Source organism: Schistocerca serialis, chromosome 9 (genome assembly GCF_023864345.2).
Source record: "Schistocerca serialis cubense isolate TAMUIC-IGC-003099 chromosome 9, iqSchSeri2.2, whole genome shotgun sequence".
NCBI lineage: Eukaryota > Metazoa > Arthropoda > Insecta > Orthoptera > Acrididae > Schistocerca > Schistocerca serialis.
The window spans coordinates 288,507,410-288,530,018 of NC_064646.1; the positions used below are offsets into that span (position 1 = coordinate 288,507,410).

At 43.4% G+C, this 22,609-nt stretch overlaps 1 protein-coding gene across 1 annotated transcript in view; it reads right to left on the bottom strand.

Moving 5' to 3' along the window:
- LOC126419040 (rabphilin-3A) overlaps positions 1-22,609 on the bottom strand; it is a 1,076,902-nt gene that overhangs the window by 386,640 nt on the left and 667,653 nt on the right. The window contains exon 5 of the mRNA XM_050086103.1: positions 9,575-9,719. Coding sequence (XP_049942060.1) covers positions 9,575-9,648 — 74 coding nt within the window. The 5' untranslated portion in view covers positions 9,649-9,719. The remainder of the gene's footprint in view (positions 1-9,574; positions 9,720-22,609) is intronic.

Consider the following 22,609-nt stretch of genomic DNA (forward strand, 5'->3'; position numbering starts at 1 on the left):
TCGAATCTACCAGTAACAAATATAGCAGAACACCACTGAATTGCTTTATCCCGACCCGTTGGGGATACCAAACACACGAGCAGTAGTCAAGAATGTACAATGCCCCACGTGTGTGAACTTAGAAATCCCTGCCAGAGAGGGAGACTATCTGGAGTCCGATTTGCATCTTAAGACCCAATGTTGATAAACCTAACACAATGGAAATATGCTATCTGAGATTTAGCCATGACGTGAGAGCCTAAGGCAGAGAATTTCCATAAAATCAATTAATAATTTCAGTTTAAAACCAACTAATACTGAAAATTAGATGAAGGAAACACTACCTACTGTAAACGAAATTCAAATCAAAATGAACTAGTGATTTAATAAAAAAGTTCGTCTCCGTAGACAAGAAAACCAACAGATTGACAAAACGAGTCTAACATGATAGACAATTAGTCAGCACAAGTATGATGTCGAGGGATGTATAATGGATTCAAGTTGCAAATTCCCTCAGTAATGTGAATAAACCCCATCAATCTGCATTTCACTATCAAGTGGTTGGCTGTCCGAACTAAAATGTAAATGTCTTGTGACTAGGGCCTCCCGTCGTTCGCCGTCGCACTGACTACTCAGCTGCCGGGGGCGGACTGAACTAAAATGAAAAGAACCTATCTTCGTCACTGAAATCTAACGGTACTGTGGCGTCCCAGCCCAGATCACCATACAAGAATGATCGCCCCCTCAGCGGTCGAACACTTGAAGTCGCCTCGAAGACGAGTGTCTCCGATCATGCATCCCTGCATCCCACTCCCCCATTGGCGCCGGCAAGACAGCAAACATAAATCAGGCCAAATGTTATTTACTTCTGTCAAATCGTGTGAAACTACAATGTTAAATAATTTCTCACCGCGAACTATGTGAAGTAGAAGTCCACTTATGGAACACTCTCCTCTCAAAGTTTGCTGCGGAAATTCCCTTCTGGCGTCAAGAAGCGATAAGCGAATCAGAACGTTGTTTAGATAACTCAGAATTTCCAATACGCCAAGCGAACGCTACAGGAGCTCCACCAGGTCCCGTTCCCACAGCAGCAGGCCTGGCTTGTTCAGGAATAGTGAGTTGTTTCCAGATCGCAGGGCAGCCTTTAAGACTGCAACCCTCTAACTGGGCACCGTACGCCACAACACCGAAAATGGCGTCCTCCGGTAAGTGACACGACAGTCCCACAAGTCTGACTCGACTGTCTCTATCGCCGTCGTAACCCAGGCACTTAAACCTCTGCGTGGCGAGCGGAATGCTCCGTTGAGTCCGCTTAACACGAGCGACTTTCTGATCAAAATCTACTACTCGAAGCGCGAGCACCTTTCGCGCCTGCGTGTAAATCAGCAGCCATCCACGTTGCGAATGTGCCTACGACGTCAGTGTTCTGTCGAGTGTCGACTTCTAAATTTCTGAGTATGCTGCACACTGCACATGTGCAGAAACACGAGGCTGTGTCAGCGCCTCCTAACATTGGAAGTTAACCTATACTGGCCGAGCTCACTTCTATTATACAAATGGATATTATGCTGTCTTGTCTTGCTATTGTCTTGTTTAATTCGTTTTCGTGACACATTGAAAAGGTTGGACGAGGTCTCGATATTTTTCCTGCTAGTGTTCCACACGAGAGACAAAATACCTGAAAGTAAGAAAGGTATTTCCGTGTTGCAAAGAAGAATCCTTCACTGTGCATAAATAAGAACGCAGATAGGTAAACGTGGTTTTAATGAAAATTATTTCAGCAGCGAAAAAGCCAGTTATTTGACGAGAAAAATAGTTTTCGATGTTATTTCGTACTTACAAAGAAAGAAAGAAAGAAAGAAAGAAAGAATATAAAGAAGAATACAAAGAATGAAACAAAAAGGTGGTATTTGCTGCATTCAAGATATTGTTTGATGTTTTCTGGTGTATAAATTTTTCTCGGGTAAATAAATGTATAATGGGGGTTGAACCGCTCACCATCCTCCACACCTACAAATCCTTAATCCATCCGATCCTCTGTTATGCCTGGATATCCGCCACCCCCCCCCCCCCCCCAAATTCTATAAGTCCCTCCAGATCCTTGAGCACCATGCACTCCACCTCACCTTCCGTATACGCCTCCTGCCCCCACCTAAATCCTCTACGAACTGATTCCTTTCCCCCATCTGCTCCTATTCCTCGAACATATCTGTGTACCCTACGCTCCATCTCTACACCCTTCATCTCCTTTCCCAAGGTGGTTTCCATCGACTCCCCCTTCTGGATGATGCCCTCTCTCCCTCCATTTATCCCTCCTATCAACTCTGATCCTCACCTCCCCCTCCCTTCCTCTGTCCTTTCCAGGGCTCCCTCTCCCCCCCCCCCTTCGATCATGTTTTTCCCTGCCTACCCTCTCTCTGCCTTCCATCTCTCCCCCGAGTCCTTTTGCATTCCCCTCCTCCACCTTTCCCTATTCCCTCTCGTGTTTGCCCTGCCCCGCTTATGAGTCCTCTCCCTCTGTCGGTTCCCCCTCCCTCCCACCACTTCCGTTTTTCCTCTCCTCCCCCCCTTTCTTCCCCTCATCTCTCCAGTCCCCCCTCCCCCCCTCCATCTGCCCTTGGCTGTGTTGTGTCGTCTTCATGCCGACTTTTTAGTGTAGTGTTTTCAGTGAGTGTTAAGTGTTGTGTGTCTTTTCCGAACTGTTGCGAACGGCAATCATACTGTCGCTGGATGTGATTTTTTTATCTCTTGGTAACAGAAACCAGACTGTCGCCATGTTTTTTAATTGCCTGTCTACTATTTTACCTGTCTGCTTCCTGTGAATTTTATTAGCATCGCCAACCCTTTGTTTTATGTTTTAACTTTCCACAATTTTCCACCGTTTTACAATTTCAGTCACCGTCTTATCGCCTTCTTTTATTGTTTCTTATCTTCTTCTTTTGTTTTAAAAATTTTGTAGGCTGATTAGCAGCTTGCTAAGCTGCTGCCAGCTCGCCCCCTTCTGGGGGAACCGAAATTCAATAAAGGGATAAAAAAGAGGATAAATGTATATACTTTTAAAATGTTTTGACGATATTTTTCTTATTTTTTCAGTTCCCAGGCACGTAAAGAATTTACCACATGACCTTTGACAAGAACATCCACTACGAGTTTTGCTTTGGTCATTAATAAACTGTTATCGCAATTTTTTCCTACATTTTGTTACTATATTTCGATTTTTTCGTAAAAAATATAGTCCCTCATAACCTCACTTTACCAAACGCACAGCAGACAGCTCGCACAACACACGCATTTCTCACGCCGACGTTTTAACGAAAACGACCACTCGAGACAGAGGAGACGCAGTGCAGGAATAAAGCGCCAGGGGCGCTGCAGTAGACGCACTCGTCTCGATTGCTCAACTGCAACGAGAATGTCGACTGTTTACTCCAAGAGCTGTGCGCCTCGAGCGTTCCACGCCTCCTGGGAAAACGAACTGCTAAGTTTACACGTATTCCCTTGTGTGAAGCGACGTAAGTTCAGACAGATGGTGTCTGCACTGTTATCAAACACAATACCCAGAATCAAGTACGACAGTCAGAGTTAAATGAAGTGGTGAAGATCACGTGTCCCGCATATCTACAGTCATGATTAGGAGCACACAGTATTAGCTTTTTAATGGAAGGAGACTAGCCAGATAGCTTGTAGCCTTTCAAATGGTTCGTACAAGAGTTGTATAGGCGATCTCCTTTACTAATGAGCTACTGTTTCCTAAAGTTCTCCCAATAAACCTAACTTGACAATTCGGCTTCTCGGTTACCCAACTTACATGTCCGTTCCATTTCACTGAATGTCAACTTGCAACGATCCGCGTAGATGTTTAATTTACGTGACTGTGTCAAGAAGGCACCGCCAATACTGTATTCGATCATTAAATGATTGTTTTACCTGTTCATCCGTATTAAATTACATTTTTCTACATGTACGGAAATCTGCCATTCTTCACACCAAATATGAATTGTGTCTGTTATTATGTATCCTTCTAGAGTCACTGAACGGTGACACTTTCCCATTCACCACAGCGTCATCAGCAGACAACTGTCTGCACTGTTCGCCAAATCGTTTATGTTTATAGAGAGCGAGAGCGATCCGGTCACATATCCCTGGGGCACACCTCATGATACCCTTCTCTCTGATAACGCACCAACGAATCGGGCAACTTCATTCACAGTGAGGTCACGAACACACTAAATGCGTAACCTGCTTTGCGCCACCTCTCCACGTCGACCGTTGTGCTGATTACGTACAACCGACCAACACACACGCACACACACAACTACGCTGCCATGACTTACGCCAGCGCTCCAAACCTCCAGTTTGCTCTTTTAAGACGCTCACTGATATTTTGTCTGGAATTATTATGTGCGTTCGTGTTATAATAACACCTCGGGTCTTATTAGTTTCTCCACATTTTCATGATGCTGATTTTGCAACTGTTGTTCAATTAATGAAAAGTTCACTCGAGTTGCTCAATTAAAAATTGATTAAACCCACACAACCACTTTCGGTCCTTACAATAGACCATTTACAAGTGTGAAATTACAGTGAAATCTAGACCATTAGCTGCTTACAGGCGTTGATAAATATCAAGGGAGACAGTTGAAAATGTGTGCCCTGACTGAGATCTCCTGCTCTATCCGACTGAGCCATCGAGAACACAGGGGATAGTATGACTGCAGGGACTTATCTCTGGCACGCTCCCCATGAGACCCACATTTCCAACTTACTGCCCACACACTACATTTGTAGTGCCCCTGCAAACTATACTCATTACTCGCAGAAGTCAATCTACCGATTCCCGTAAGCGTTTGAGCAGTGCGAGTGCATCCGAAAGAACAGATACCATCTTCATATAGATAAGGCTACCGGGCAATGATCTTCTTCAGTGCGGATGCACTCATATTGCTCAAACTCTTACGGGAATCTGTAGATTGACTGCCGCGAGTACCGAGTATAGAGGGCAGGGGTACGACAAATTTAGTGTGTGGATAGCAAGTTAGAAATGTGGGTCTCACGGGGAACGTGCCAGAGAAAAGTCCCTGCAGTCGCCCTATCCTCTGTGTTCCCGATGGATCAGTTGGATAGAGCGTCTGCCATGTAAGCAGGAGATCCTGGGTTAGAGACCCAGTTGGGACACACGTTTTCATCTGTCCCCGTTGATATTTACCAACGACTGAAGGCAGATAATGGTCTGGATTTCATTGTATTTTCATTCTTCAAAAATGGTTCAAATGGCTCTGAGCACTACGGGACTTAACTGCTGTGGTCATCAGTCCCCTAGAACTTAGACTACTTAAACCTAACTAACCTAAGGACATCACACACATCCATGTCCGAGGCAGGATTCGAACCTGCGACCGTAGCGGTCACGCGGTTCCAGACTGAAGCGCCTTTAACCGCACGGCCACACCGGCCGGCTCATTCTTCGAGAGCTGCAAGATCCCCAATGGTATCTGATCTTTCGGACAGAAAGAACAGGTAGCATCTTCATATATTGAAGTGTATCTGAAATTATCAAACGTTAATCATAATATGATGGGTAACAGGAGATGGGAGACAATGCTTACATGCAGTGGGTACTGCTGTACAAGGGCACGTGAACACTAACTTTTGACAACTTGATTTATTGGTTATACTTCAATGCTGTTAAAAGTAACATAAATGCTGCAATCAAAAAGATACGGCACTTAAATCTACCATGCTACTGCCCCTCTTGACTCCGTGAATCTTGGCATCAGCCTCGCGTGCACACCAATAATAATAATAATAATAAGAAGAAGAAGAAGAATAAGCGTAACTTCTCCGACAAAAGAAAGAACTGTTTGTGTATAATTTTGTTGTTTTCTACATAATTATGTACAGTTTCGGGCAATAATGAAATAATGTGTAGGGTGTCGCAACTCTCCATTTCGCATTTTTCCTGGTAATTTATTTTTCTATTCCCAAAATGAGATTTTGATTCTGCAGCGGAGTGTGTGCTGATATGAAATTTTCTAGCAAATTAAAGCTGTATGCTGGACCGAGACTCGAACTCGGGATCTTTGCCTTTCGCGGGCAAGGGCTCTACCGACTGAGCTACCCAAGCACGACTCACTGCCCGTCCTCGCAGCTATACTTTTCTGATAGCATTTAAAATAGATTCAACGTAGTTCATGTTAACAAAGCACAATAAACAACCAACTCCAAACACAAGTGCCGCTTGTGGAAATGATTAAAACTCAAGTAGTAATGTCTACCAATATGGTCACCAGACTAGAAACTAGAATACAAATCAGACGTTGAGGCCCATAAGGACCTAAATCACACCGCTGTCCACCGACATTTAACTGAATATCAGAGAAAACAGTGAGACAGATTTTCGTGAATTTTCATATACAGCGTGAGTCACTAACTATTGCCACCTAGAATAACTACGAAAGTGCTGAAAAGTTTGTGGGACAAACGTTACATGGGACAACGGGGACCTTAATATGACGTTGGTTTTTCGTTGCGAGGTGGGGTCGCGTCAGAAATATGAAGGTCTACTTTGTTTTTTTTAAACGGGATTTTATAGTTTGGTACTTATTTTCTGATAGCGGCCATCGAGACGAATCCAATGATGTGTAACAGAAGGTCATCGAAGGTCACAAAGGTGGCATGAACGTCCATTTGCAGAAGGTGTTCGAAGTGATGGCCATTGGTATTAATGCAGTGCTGCAATCTTCTTATCATGTACTGAGTGGTATTCCTTATCTCATCGGCACTTATCGAAGCACATGCTCTGACAATTCTCTCTCGTAGATCGAGCAAATAGTAAATATTCACCGAATACGGCGTATCCATATAACGTGCCACTGACATGCAAACACCATTCGATGGTTTCGCAATACAACACTAATAGGAACGGTAAGACTAGTATCGTCGAATCAAACGAATGTGAATAATGTATTCCTTCGAAGAAAGAGTCGATATGCTTTTCATTAACGGAGAATTCCAACGAAATTCAGTGAGAGCTAGTGACTTATACCCAGAAAGATATCATCAACGTACTCATCCCACACGTTATGCCTTTTGTGACCTTCGTTGGCCTTCAAAGACCTTGCTGTTACACATCATTGGATTTGTCTCGACAGCCGCTATCAGAAAATAAGTACCAAACTATAGCACCCCATTAAAAAAAAAGTTGACCTTGATATCTCTGAAGCGACCCCACCTAGCAACAAAAAACCAACGTCATATTAAGGTCCCCGTAGCCCCATGCAACTTTCGTCCCAAAAATTTTTCAGCTACTATCATACTTTCGGAGTTATTCTTGATGGAAATAGTGACTCATCCTGTAGACAACGTGGACCTACAGCATTAATAAACCTGACTCACTCTAAGATAAACAGATTTCAGAAGCATGAATAAATGCTACAATCTCACAATCGACAATGCTGTGCTGTAGGCCCTTATGATTCTCATCGCCTCAAATGGATTACTGTATGATAAAATTCATAACTTAACTCATTCAGAAACCCACAAAATAGGTTTACTGTCAGTGCAACTTTAACACTGACTGACGTGTGATCTAATTTTACTACAGTATATAGTGAATGAATTAGCATACCTGAATAGTCGGCTATCATCTAGCAGGATTTATGCCGAGCGAACGGGGATAAAAGTCTGCCACAGTGTGCTACCACCCCTGGTGACACTGACGTAAACGTCTAGTTGTTTGGTAAGGACTAGCTGTGCACATCGTGAACCGTGCACGTTGTTTATCAGTTCTGCATGTATTTGGCCCGTAAGTCAATTACATGACGTGATGTATAAATCTGTTTATAGGCACAACTGTTATACAGCAGATGTTATTAATTTCACACTCTCAAATTTATCTGAATCTGAAAACTTGTGAACACACAGGATGTGTACTCACGAGCCACCACTGCTTACATGTATACATCATAAGTATAGAGTGAACGTAGAACTTACATTATGCAGTAAGGAAGCAAAGTCAAATAATAAAAACAGCAGAAGTGAATTTGTTTAAAAAAAAAGTTTAGCGCCTAATGACGAGAAAAATGAGCGTGACGTAATTATAAAAACTGCACAATCCGATACATTAAAACTGTTAACATTGTTTAGCTTAAACAGAGTCATCTGATGTGTTTCAAAATTACAATGCTTTTTGTCAAATAAAATGCCAATACTACACGAAAAACCAGTAAAACTCAAGCGGATTTAAGGATAAGTTTCGCGCCCAATGAAATCGTGGAACTATAACAACAGTACAGTTTGATACATTAAATCCGATATCTTAAAACTGTTAACATGGTAGAGGTTAAAGAGCCTTATCTGACGCTTTTCGAAATTATAATGCATGTTTTTGAGATGAAATGCTAGTCGTAAATGATGAAACAGTAAAAGTGAAGTAAACTTAAAAAAGTTTCACGCCCGATAACGTCACGAGAAAACTGGGTTTCTTATAGTTATAATAAAGCACAATCTGATAAAGTAAATACTGTTAAAGCATTAAAATAATAAAAGAGTAACGTACTCTTGTAAGCAATCGCGATGCGTTCAAGCAATGCAAGAGTACTCTATAGTTCCCGGTGGTTCAAACTTCACTCGTTACAGATCGTACTTTTATACTTGACTTGGATGCTTCGTTCATCGCAGGTGTGTTAAGTCCAAATAATTACCTTCAGCATTTTATTTGAAAGACTTGCAACTGTAATACTGAGACAAATCAGATTACCACTCTTTTATAATAAAGCATGTAAACAGTTTTTCAAATTGTACATTTTTAAAATTACATCACGCCAAATTTTATCTTGAAGCTATTGGGCGCGATACATTTTAAATATATCTAACTGTTATTGTTTTATCATGTACGAACAGCATTTAATCTGAAAAATATGCATTGCAATTTTGAAACACGTCAGATAACTCTTATTAAGAAATCATGTTAACAGTTTTCAGATATTGGTTTGTGGATTTTTTATAATTACGACACGCCAATTTTCTTATGGCGTCATTGGCCACAAAACCTTTCTTAATCCGCTTGAGGAGGAGGAGCTTAGTGTTTAACGTCCCGTCGACAACGAGGTCATTAGAGACGGAGCGCAAGCTCGGGTGAGGGAAGGATGGGGAAGGAAATCGGCCTTGCCCTTTCAAAGGAGCCATCCCGGCATTTGCCTGAAGCGATTTAGGGAAGTCACGGGAAACCTAAATCAGGATGGCCGGAGACGGGATTGAATCCGCTTGACTTCTACTGTTTTAATCATTTGACGTTGCTTGTCTAGTTGTATATTCCTTCTAGATTCGACTGTAATAAGTAAGCACTGACTCTCACGCCCTATTACAGGCATCTGTATACCATTCATATTATCTATTAACGTTTGGCAGTTTCACGTATACTTAATAATGGCCTAATACAATGGCGAAACCAACTGTGCAGACATAATGATTCTCTAATTAAACAACAAGAGCAGCTTTTCATTAATAGTTTATGTTCTGCTGAGGACATATAATTATATAAGTGGTTGAAAATTAGCGCAGAGTGGTAGCTGTTACGTGTTTGTGAGTGACGTACTTGGCTCGGAGCGCGAGCTGGCGGTCGTTGGGACACACCCAGCGGTCCTTCTGCGTGTTGCCGAAGTCCACCATGGCGGCAGCCGCTGCGGTCGTCCTCCAGGTGGCGCTGTGGTCGGGGCTTCAGCTCCCAGCTAAGGCGCTACCTGCAATAGCAAAAGACAGAGTCCGTATGTCAATCAGTGTGTGGGTTGGACAGGACAGAAGAAACTCTAAGGGAATAGGCTTCCGTGTGCTACGGAAATTGACGATAAGACACACAGTCGAGGTGGTTTGTAGCACCACATAAAATGACATTCATACACTGAAGCGCCAAGCAAACTGGTGTTGACACTCGTATTAAAATACAGAGATATGCAAACAAGCAGAATACGACGCTGTGGTCGGCAACGCCTGTATAAGACGACAAGTGTCTGGCGCAATTGTTAGATCGGTCCCTGCTGCTAGAATGGCAGCTCCTCAACATTTAAGTGAGTTTGAAAGTGGTGTTATACTCGGCGCACAAGCGATGGGACACAGTATCTCCGAGGTAGCGATGAAGTGGGGATTTTCCCGTACGACCGTTTCACGAGTGTAATATCAGGAATCCGGTAAAACATCAAATTTCCGACATCGCTGCCGCCGGGAAAAGCTCCAGCAAGAACGGGACCAACGACGGCTGAAGAGAATCGTTCAACGTGACAGAAGTGCAAGCCTTTCGCAAATTTCTGCAGTTTTCAATGGAGGGCCATCAACGAGTGACAGCGTGCGCACCATTCAACGAAACACCTTCGATATGCGCTTTCGGAGCCGAAGGTCCACTCGTGTACCCTTGACGACTGCACGACTCAAAGCTTTATACGTCACCAGTTCCCGTCAACACGGGCATTGGACTGCTGATGACTGGAAACATGTTTCCTGGTGGGACGAGTATCGTTTCAGATTGTATCGAGTGGATGGACGTGTACGGGTATGGAGGCAACCTCGTGAAGTCATGGGCCCTGCATGTCAGCTGGGGACTGTTCAAGTTGGAGTAGGCTCTGTAATGGTGTGGGGCGTGTGCAGTTGGAGTTATATACGATATATATATGATACGTCTAGATACGTCTAGATACGACTCTGACGTGACACGTATGTAAGCATCCTGTCTGGTCACCTGCATCCATTTATGTCCGCTGTACATTCCGACAGACCTGGGCAATTCCAACAGGAAAAATCAACACCCCACAGTTCCAGAATTGCTTCAGAGTGCCTCCAGGAACATTAACCTGGGTTTATACACTTACGATGGCCACTAAACTCCCCAGAAATGAACATTATTGAGCATACCTGGGATGCCTTGCAACATGCTGTTCAGATGACGTCTCTGTCCCTTAGTAGCCTTACGGATTTATGGACAGCCCTGCAGGATTCATGGTGTCAGGTTCCTCCAGCACTACTTCAGATGTTAGTCGAGTCCATGCGACGTAGTGCTGCGGCACTCCTGCGTGCTCGCGGGGGTCCTCCATGATATTAGGCAAGTGTACCAGTTTCTTTGGCTCTTCAGTGTATATGGATTACTACCAACTGAATTAAATTCACTGTCATTAAATGGGTGGAATTCATTGAATGAAATGCAAATCATGTGAAATTATTTCAGGGTAGAATGCTTCGGTAACACTGACAGATAAGCTTTTAACACGTTGAGTGCAGAGCCGATTTCACTGGCTTTCCGTTGAGGCGGCATAGTCTAGTCACATGGTGCACAAAAAGAGCTTGGAAGCGGAACATTTATGTGTAATAGTTTTTAGTGATTTATTTCACGTTTCTTTGGAGTGCTGAACACGATTCTGAAGCTGTCCAACAAAACGTTTTGCCGCAAACATGAGTAACCATCAAAAAACTACAAAAAGTAATTTTCTCATTGGTTTTCAGCTTATTACTTGAGAACGTGGCCCAGTAGTAAAATAAAGAGAAGGAAATTACCTACAATTTATGTCTGTAACATTTTTTGTATGTCGTATGGTTTTCACGCTAAACAGTGTTAAAATATCGGCGAAAACGAGTAGTTTTTTCCAAAACAGTAAAAATAAATAAATAAATGGCATCTTTCCATTCAAGTGAATTATTTCATTTGCCGTTCCTTGACCTTCAATGTGTTTACCTGGTAAACCACAGAAGACGCGCTTCTTTTGTCTTTTGTCTCACTGAAGTCAACTGCCACCCCCAGTGTCTACCTCTCTCTCTTTCTCTCTACTGTAGTGTCGCGGAATAGTAAAGAGTTGGAAACGTAGAATATTGTCAAAGTTTTGTTGCCTATGCCGAGAGCCAGAGGCAGTAGGTTAGCCAAGAGGTAAGAAGGATTGCACATATATCGGAATCTGTCGTCACGCAAGGGCAATGGCCTGGTTACACACAACAGGCGAGAGAGCATTGCTTAGCACGCGGGTTTGTGTTGGACGGAGACTTTCGTAGAATGCAAGACAGAGGTATAGCATCAGCTGTACCGCATTTCACAAGTTCGCGTAAGTCTGCCGCAACAACACGTAACTCTGTCGCAAGAACACCTAAGGGTCGAGTGCGACAGATGAATCAGCAGTATAAGTGGAATGAATGCGTTCATTACAAACGAGCATGACGTCAGGACGTCGTTCGTGCTTACTTTGAATACGCCAGCTTTGATAGCAACATGGACTCGCACTCGCAGTTAGACCTGCAGTTAGATGTGTACTGGGTCGCTGCGTAGCGCTCAGCTCGGTGATCGACATGTTAATCTTTATTAAGGAGATGTTTCAGTAAGGGCGGCCCATCCAGCAGCAGACGTGAGGGACAGTACCAGCTCTGGCCCTCTTTGCTGCCGCTGTCAATCATCAACCCAGGATTAGCAGACATCGCGGCAGACTCGCTCGCCGCCAATGCTGACCCCATCAGTAAGCCGTCGTCGAGATCGTGCGGGGCCTAGGCCCTGTGCATCCGCCGTCACAACCGGGTGAGCCAACGACGCTGGGGTACTGCAACCCGTTCCGCCCGTCCACCGCGGTCGAGTCACCAGGAGGAGCAGGGAAGAAGACGGGTGGGATAGAGTACACTCCGCACTACGAGAACGCCTCTCGTGCCGACAGCGTCGGGACTCCAACCCGGAGCCTTCACGCGCAGCTGCTTGCTGTCCGCCGCCGAGCTGGACGCCGCCAGCCACACGCGGCCGAAGTAAGGGCGTTCCTCCGCTACGTCACAGCACGCGGCGCTGCGCTAGCAAGACTGCGCGGCCCGGATCTGGCGTCATCGCTACGAGTCAGCGAGGACTCGGGGGTCGTTGATATCACCAAGCCACATTGTACTCGGCAGGAATAAAGGTGTTAAGAATTAATAATGTTTCTTTGGCGTTTCTGACGCTTCTACAGCCATTTCCTAGCATCCTGACAACTGGAGAGGTCACCGCTCGGCCATCCATTCCACTGTAGGCGACCGGGACCACCGGGGCGCCTACACTACCTGTGGCTGCACCCCACTCCTTCCTCATCCAGTTGCTGACGTTCATCTCCTACCTGGCAAATCTAATAAGACCTTCTTCGTGAGGCGAGGTGGGTTTTAACGGCCAAACTGCTCACAGTTCTCAGTACCCCAGTTTGTCTACGTTCAAAGCCTCGGTCGTGTCATTTTTCTCTCCCTGCAACGGCGTGAAGTTGATTTCGTTTCTGAGTGTTTTCCTTGCGATACAGTGCAACAAATCGGTCGCAGTGTCCTTGTGGTAAGTGTTTTATTTGTGAAAATTTATTCAGTGAGGATGCAGCGAAGTGGTCAAGGAAACAGGAATAGGAACGTTACGTGATGCTAGTAAAAAAAGAAATGGTAGGAAGGAAGCTGTTTTGGTAGGCAAAACATCTGTTAGAGTACATGTTTCATGTCAGAAAAGTTACATAAATGATAAAATGATAGATTCTCACCTGAAGAAAGTTGCCGAACAGATCACGTCTTCAGGGAAATTAAGATCTTCTTTTGGGTATTTTTGTTTCAAAACAGTGTTTTGCATGTGAAACGGGTTTTCCTGAAGATAATGCAAATTCACAACAACGACTGCCTCCTCATAAAAAAGTTTAAAGAAACTGTACATTAGTAGATCAAAGGTTGATGAGAAAAGAAAGGCTAGCCCTCATGCTGAAGAGGTTGAAAGAGCTATGGATAACATTTTCATTTTTGTGGAATCAACTAATGACTCAGATAGAGGGTAACTACATTCCTCAAAGAAAAACTGCAATACAACATTTACTGGATTAACTGAAAGTTGTCCTTTCTTGTTTATGTGATTTTTTAAATTTGTAATATGTATTATTAGTAACTTAATTTTCAGGTGTGTGTATGTTTGCATAATAATGGTTTTGTGTTAGAGTAGTGAGTGTGTATCTATGTTGAGTGTGTTAGTTCCTAATGATTGATCATTATTAACGGTACATTTAGTTATTAATGACTTATTTAAGAATTAAACAAAATTAGACTGTGAAATGTAATTTTTTGGCTCATGTCTCTTTTCCCAGTCCATTAGGTACATAATGAGTCGCAGTAACACACATTGTTGATCGTGCCCGATGACCCAGTGTATGTTATCAAGTTCTAGCAGATTTAGATTAAGTTGGCACCATAACGTGTAATTTATATTCATTTATACACTAACACACGAACACTTCTCTGATGGCGGAGTGTGTGATGTAATAGTCCTGACGGAGGTAGTTACCGTACGCTCATTTTAACTGAAGACATTGAAATGTTTCGAAAACTGCACATCCCACCTAAAAAGCTATAACTGGAAACTGTTTGTCTCGAGGGGGACATACAACGATACGGCACTCGACCCGCCATCCCGACCCGCGCTTGGGTGGAGAGGGCCAACTTTCCAATCTTCAAAGGGAACCCCCATTTTTTATTGCAGATTACGATCTACGGCAAAATCTACATATGTTTTGCCTGAAGCATTTTCTTTGTTTCGCTATATATGGCGCCGTAAATGGAGGAATAGAAATAGGAACTCAATCGAAATTTGCGACATTCTAATCAATGGCCCTTGCATATCCAATGACTCGCGGGACCCCGCTTCCATGCTGCGAGGATAGGACAGGCCTGTATATGATAACTTTTAATTGGAAACCCCATTCGCAACGTTGTACTCCTCTGAAATATCGCACAGGGGACGCGCCATCGCTCCACGCGCCACCGTGGTCGTGTAGCAAACAACGTATCATAACAGGGTGTACACTGCGATCGGAGTTCACGTATCGTGCAGACTCAGAACAGACAGCGGCTCTAAACATTACAATACTTGCGCAGTGTTTATTTCTTCCACAAAAAAAATGGTTCAAATGGCTCTGAGCACTATGCGACTTAACTTCTGAGGTCATCAGTCGCCTAGAACTTAGAACTAATTAAACCTAACTAACCTAAGGACATCACACACATCCATGCCCGAGGCAGGATTCGAACCTGCGACCGTAGCGGTCACGCGGTTCCAGACTGAAGCGCCTTTAACCGCACGGCCACACTGGCCGGCCTATTTCCTCCACACTTCCTTATCATTTCGAGAAGAGACAGGCAAGTGGACGCTGAACGTTGCGTCCACAAAACAAAAAACTGAAATGGTCCTGATTTACGGAGAATGTAGGAGAAATGTTGAGGATGCTGTTGCCTTGTATGCCGAGCGTTTTCCAGAGAAAGCCCCTTCCCGTACGTTCTTTTGCAAAGTTCTGAACGCCTTTATGTCTGATCGCAGCGTGCAAACTGGCAAAAGAAAACGAAGCAAACGTGTTTCAGGGGAAGACAATAAACTATCTGTACTAGCAGCAGCGCACCACAACTCACGGATAAGCGCTCAACAATTACACTGCGATTCCGGCATCTCTGTTAGAAGTACTGTCACAACACTGCATCTTCGTATCATCGATACCACGTGTCACTGCATCAAGAAAGTCATGGCGCCGATTTCCATAACTGGGTAGTGTTTTGTGAATGGGCGCGTCAACAAATACAAACGACTACCACATTCTTTGCCGAGGAACTACCGGGATAATACGCGTTACTGGATTGTAAGCAATCCACAACAGCTACGCCAAGTTCATCAATGTCATTGGTCGGTTAGCGTATGGTATGACATCGTGGTGAACGAACTCATTGGTTCGTACGAGGGTGGGAACTATAATAGTAGCAACTATTTATTTCATTTTTGCAACACAACCTACGACCAGCTTATAGGCAGAAGTGATGACACTTTCTGCAGGACCTGACCAACATTTTGCAGGACAATGCTCAAGTACGTACAGTGCAACCTGTTACTGATTTGTTTGACTGATGGGGCTGAAGAGTGCTGTACCACCTACTGCACTCCCTTGACTTAAGCCCTCTTGAGTTCAACTCGATTTCTAAACTGAAGGAAACACTTCACGGCATTCGCTTCAGAACAGTTACAAACTCGTCGGGCAATAGACCGCGCCGCTCAAACTGTCAACACAACTGGCACTACTAAGAGTATGCTACGACTTCCACATCGCCGGCAACGGGTTATACACAATACTGGTGACTACTTTGAAGATCTGTAAAATTTTGAAACACGTATCTATTTTGTACGAGCTGTAAATAAATAGTTGCCACTGTTAAAGTTCGAAACCTCGTATTTTATCGACGTCAAGTTGAATGGGCGTGAATAACAAACGTATTTGGATCAGGAACTACCGCTACTACTGTAGGATGTTGCCTTGGACGTCTGACAACGCATGTTGTTTCAGCATGACGATTGCCCAGCGCACTACGCAAATGAAACACGGGACGTATTAGACCGTATTGAGATTGGTCGATGGATCGGCAGAGATAGCCCTATTATTTGGTCCGCTAGGTATCCGGATTTAACGTCAACTGATTTCTTTCTGGGGGGACATTTAAAAGGTAATGTGTACCAGCAAGTGCCAACAGGCCGTAAAGACATGGTCGACCGCGTCAGAAACGCCTGTGCTGGCATTCCCGCAGATATACTGTACTTCTGTCCCGTGTACGTTCATTTGAAAAGTGGATCACTAAATGTATTGAACTCTTAGTGTAATTGGAAAAATAGAGTGACACGTCAAGTAGTCTTCTGTGCCATATGTCAGAGGAATACGACATTGCGGATGGAGTTTCCAATTAGAAGTGATGAAATTCTGGCCTGTACTATCCTCGGAGCATGGAAGCGGGGTCCCACGTGCCATTGGATATTCAAGGGCCACTCAGTGACACGTCAAAAATTACAATTGTGTACACATTTCTATTGCTCCGATTACAGTGCTGTCTGTGGTGAAACGAAGCAAATGCTTCAGACAGAACGTAAGTATATTTTGCCCTAGAATCGTAATCTGCAATAAACAAAATGGGGCTTCCCATGGAAGATTTCGAAGTTGTCCTCCGCCACCCACGCACGGGGTGGGAAGGCGGGTCGAGTGTGGAATCGTTAGGTGTCCCCCTCCGAGACAAACAAATTGGCATTATAACATTTTTTTGATCTGATGTGTAGTTTTTTAGATATTTCAATGGGTTCAGTTAAGAGGTACTCTCTGTATGTAAAAGAACGGTAGAAAAATTAAGAGAGCAATAATATCCGAGAAATATAATATCCAGTGATATATATATATATATTCCAGTCAATACTCATAAAATTTTATGAGTTCTCTTTTTATGTTTGAATGTTCCACCAATCACATACTGTCTATCTGTTGGAAAATATTTACGGTAAATTCCCTTGGTTATTATTGATCTCCCAACTTTTATACCGTCCTTTTACTAGTATATTTGATAACTTGAATATGTTGTCGTTGTCCTTTTTTTGAATGGTGTAATGGAACACCAAAACTGGTTGCATACATAAGTTAAATGTGAAATTGACAGCTGAAGGTGTTTTAATTTTCAGTTCATATTGAGCAGTCGAAGTCCTTGCAACCATCCATTACAAGGATGGGCACACAAAGAAATTATTAATCGGTCGTAGCAGCAAAGTGTATCTGGGAAACTGCTGCAACCAATCTAGTGAAAAGAGCTAGCGCGCTTGTACTATAGGGAAACTGTTTTTCCTAAGCGGTTTTGTCCACATAGAAAATTTAATATTGACATTAATGCACTATCAAGAATACAAAATTCTTCGGAGATTTAAATGAAAACATTTTTTACGTGAGTTGTAGAAACGACAATGTTTTCGCTCGTGTGCTACTGATTTTGAGCTGCACGCAGTTGTTGATGCAGCAAGAGACCTGGTTCAGCCTGGTGCCGTAATTGAAGAGTCTAATTAGCCCGCAGTGGCAGGAGTGCCACCAACAGCGCGTCCAATTACCTACGAAGGAAGGAAAAGGGCTGTGAAGCAGTGCAGTTAAGGGAAAGGGCTCGCAACAGAGCAACGCTTCTCTGCGTCACTTTCAGATGCAGTCGTAATGAATGCCAGGAACAGCCGTAGGCGATAGTGAATTTCTCGTCTAGATCGTCGTCGTGCTGGGGCAAGACTTTCTTTACAGTCTTCTGATTTGTGCCGGGAAAAATTTTACGTTACATCTACACCCGCATACATACTCTACATACCGCTGTGAAGTGCACAGCAGATAACTAGTTATCAGGGTTTCTTCTCTTTCCAGTCAGGTGCGGAGGGCGCAACGAAGATCACTCAAAAGCCTCTGTGCGCGCTGCGTTTAGTCTAACATTGTCTTCGCAGTTCTTGCGAGAGTCGGTTGTAGTACACACACTGAATCGTCACTTAAAGCTTGAAACTTCGTTAAAGACGCTACCTTCAAGAGTTTGCCAGTTATTTCAGTATATCCGCGACGCTCTCACGTTATTCAAACAAACCTGTGACCATTCAGGTGCCCTTCTCTGTATACCTTCAATATGCCGCATCAGTCCTGTTTGGTACGGGTCCCACACACTTGAGCAATACTCTAGAATGGGTCACACGAGTGATTTGTAAGTAATCTCCTTCGTAGACTGATCGCACTTCTCCAGAATCCTACCAATTTGGTAGTTGAACTACCGACGAATACTTTATGAAAAAGAGTGAAGGATAAGCTAACAGCAGTGAACGCTGATGAGCATTTAGTATTGGTAGCTCTTGAATGTGATTTAACCCGCCAGGTTAGCCGAGAGCGCTAGTGCGCTGCTTCCTGGACTCGGGTAGGCACGCCGGCGCCGAATCGCATCCGCCCGTCGGATTACCGACGGCGGCCGGTGTGTCGGCCAGCCTGGATGAGGGTTTTAGGCGGTTTTCCACATCCCGCTAGGTGAATCCCGGGCTAGTCCCCAAGTTCCTCCTCAGTTACACCTGCTTTACCAACAAGTGAGTCTGTGAGGTCATTCAATTTCCGTTTCATATCCATATGAAGTGCTACACGCAGGTAATTGTATGTATTGGCTGATACCAGCAATGACCCAAAGATACTGCAGTCATACCATACTTCATTTTTCCATTTTTTGAAGTGCACAATTTTGCGTTTCTGGACATTTAGAAGGATTGCAGATTTTTGCACCACTTTGAAATATTATCGTTATGATTGGATTGTGAAGCTTTCTTAAAATGGCATTTCATTATAGATACCTACATCATCTGCGAAAAATCTGAGCTTACTATAATTATTATCTGCATAGTCATTAATACATCATACTAACGGCAATGGTCCCAACACACTCCCTACTGCCCACCACTACGCCACGAGAATGGTGTTAAGAAATGGTATTTCACGTCTGGTGTAGCCGTCATCCTAAAGGATCTGTGAAACCATTTAAAAGTTTCCCACCACAATTATTTTTCCCAAACAAGTCGTTGGAGTAATTTGCCACTTCCATCTGTCTCCAAAGAGCCTGTTGTAAAGCTGCATGATTCTAACAAAGAGTAAAATTGATGATTGAGTGGAAGCTACGAGGAAATGTAATAAGGCCAGGCATTACGAAAAAATGAAAATTGGTCTTGTTTAAGCACTTTTAAAACATAGAGTTTCAAAAGAAGTTAAATATGTAGTAGGACAAAGCAGTTTAAGAATCTGCTGCGTCAACTGCAAATTTAATACACATAATTTTTCGGTGGTTTATATTAATGACGTGTAGGTACAGAAAAACTGGTATATGTAAGATTGCTGAAGGAAAACACGGCGATGCTCTGCAGATCCCCAAGAATGTTTGTGGTGTCACCGCCAGACACCACACTTGCTAGGTGGTAGTTTTAAATCGGCCGCGGTCCATTAGTACATGTCGGACCCGCGTGTCGCCACTGTGTGATCGCAGACCGAGCGCCACCACAAGGCAGGTCTCGAGATACGGACTAGCACTCACCCCAGTTGTACGGAAGACGTAGCTAGCGATGCACACTGACGAAGCCTCGCTCGTTTGCAGAGCAGATAGTTAGAATAGCCTTCAGGTAAGTCAATGGCTACGACCTAGCAAGGCGCCATTAGTAACATTGCATGTATCTAAAGAGTCTCACTTATATCGTCAATAGCGATGTACCAAGGATGGATTAAAGTTAAGTATTCCAGAAGCTACGTACTTTTCTTTATAGCATTCATTACGTATCCTGTTACAGACCTATCTCTTGCCTGCGTGAACTAAACGCGTGCCTTTCGGCTACTTCCGTGGCGTGGCTGTCTTGCTACGCCACAACAATGTTACTAGGCCGTCTGGAAATTTGAAAATTGAAAAACAAGGTACCTGGAAAACAGTAGTACTTCTGATACCAACCACACTAGTTGACAATTAGAATTATGTTCTGAAAGAAAAAGTTTCCAGTGTTTTTTAATTGTGCACGCTTTCATGAGTTGCCTAAAACATTTCAGAATGGTCTGAGCAAATTATGCAGTTCCAGATTCTTTCACTATTACGACAATTACACGACTTATCCCTATGTCACAGTACTTCCGTCCTAGTCGCCACGCATTACAGTTTTCATGTTTCTTATTTGGAGAACATAAAAATGGTTCTTTTTGAAGAACAACTTGCGGAAGGTTACCATCATTAGCCTTCAGAAAATTTTTCAAATCGCTACTTTAAAGTTGTTCACGCGCTCTCCATCAGTAAATAACTAAACTGCTTGCAGAAAGAGCACGGAAAAGCACTAGTAACTTCATGTATAGCTTCATCTTACTCCTAGTCTGCTACGTCACCAAGCTTCAGTCAATAATAAAGAGTTTTCGATCACGTGACCAAAACTTGAAATTTAATGCTTTTTAAGCATTAATTACACAAAAATAACAGCCTTTTTGCGAGAATAATGACCGAAAATGCTATTTCAACGTTATAATAATTCAGAATAACAACAATCGAAACATTTTTAACATAGGAAAGTAGCCTATAGTTTCACTGAAATCACTGCGATTCATGACAGTCCCCTGGACATTAAGGAAGGCGGATGATGGTTCTTAGTAGGGTGTGTGATCACCAAGGACGGTACTGTCTGCTCTGCAGCATACTCCCACGCTGGCTCCCACGAGGCTGGTAAGGAGTTACCGCGGCACGGCGCATTCCTCCACCAGCGCGGTTGACATCTATAGGATGGTCTGTGGCGCACGTGGAAGTGCTGCAGTTGCAGGCTTTCAAGCAATAAATGAAATGAAATGATGTGGGTGGCCCACAGCTACGTGCCCTCCGACCCAACATTGCAATATTAAAAGTTTTGGCTGGTTTCGTTGTCTAGGGGCTGGGATATGTAGTTGCCGCATTACGGGCCCAATACTGCTGAGTCTACAGTGTACGATAAAAATACACACATGAATCGAATAGTTGAAGTTTTCTATCACGAGGCAATTGCGATTTATGAATGTAACATATACATTTATAAATGAAAGATTGCAATTAAATAAAATCTGCAGGAACTATCTTAACGACTTTAAATGATGAGTACGATAGTAGAAGTACTTTTGAGAATGCAGTATATTTCTGCAAAACACCTATTGGCGTCGATGGTCCAGCAATTAAATAAAATATAAGTTGAATAACAGTGAAACAATAGATTCCAGCAGCACTTAATTAGCTACGAACAACAATACAGATCGCGAGAAATTCACTTCTAAACGCACACTACGTCTTCACTGTAGAAGCCACGGAAGTCTCACAAGTGCACGAGTTGGCACTCCCAAGTATTTCTATCACCCGCGACCACGCGCAACCCGCTGCACTCTCCAAGTCTTTTCGTGCGACTGTCGCGCCGTCGCGTCCAGCACTTCCCGTGTCCTGCCCGTACTCTTCCGAACTGCCCCACGTCCTGTGCGACTCTCCCTCGCGGCGCACTCCGGAAACGGTGCTCCTCTCCCATCCAGTCTCCTCATTCACGAGCGCTGTGATTGTCTAGAGCGGTCCTGCCATGTCTTCAAGCCAACGCACATTCACAAACATAATGAAACTGATTCGAAATACTTGATTTACATTTAAATACTTGAATTTAAATAAATATTCCTACGGCTAGACCATAAACACGCTCTAACATACAGTACTAAATACATAAACAATTAAAAAAAACATATATCAAAAGAAACAGAACGACAGGTAGGCCAGTAGCCTAATGTCTCTGTGCTTTCTAAAACACAGTAAATATTTAACCAGTTTTTTCATAAATAGTATGGTATATCGGATATAAACAAAGACATAGACGAATAAATATATTTGTAAGCATGTTGCTACCATTTTTTCGTGTAACAGTGGAGCACATATGGCCTGACGGGACCGATAGCAATCGGCCAATTTGACCTGCAATAACTCATGTACAATTCAAGTTACATGCCTGTAATTCATACCAATTTAGGTTTACACTAATAACTTTGTAAAGACATGACGATCGACAAAATCGGATGAAGCGTTTATATTTTGTAAATTCCTTGCTGGGTGTCACTTGTATAATTTACCATCAAATACTAATCTTTAAACTAATAAAGATATTGAAAGTCTGATTACACCATCAGAATTAATAGTAATGTACATGTTTATTTTTTGAGGTATCATGATTCATCTGGCTACTATTAATTTCTATACGAACTGTGAAATGTCTGCCATTAAGGTTTCACAAAGTGCGCCATCTTTGGCCCTCCCGGCGCACAGCGTCACCAAG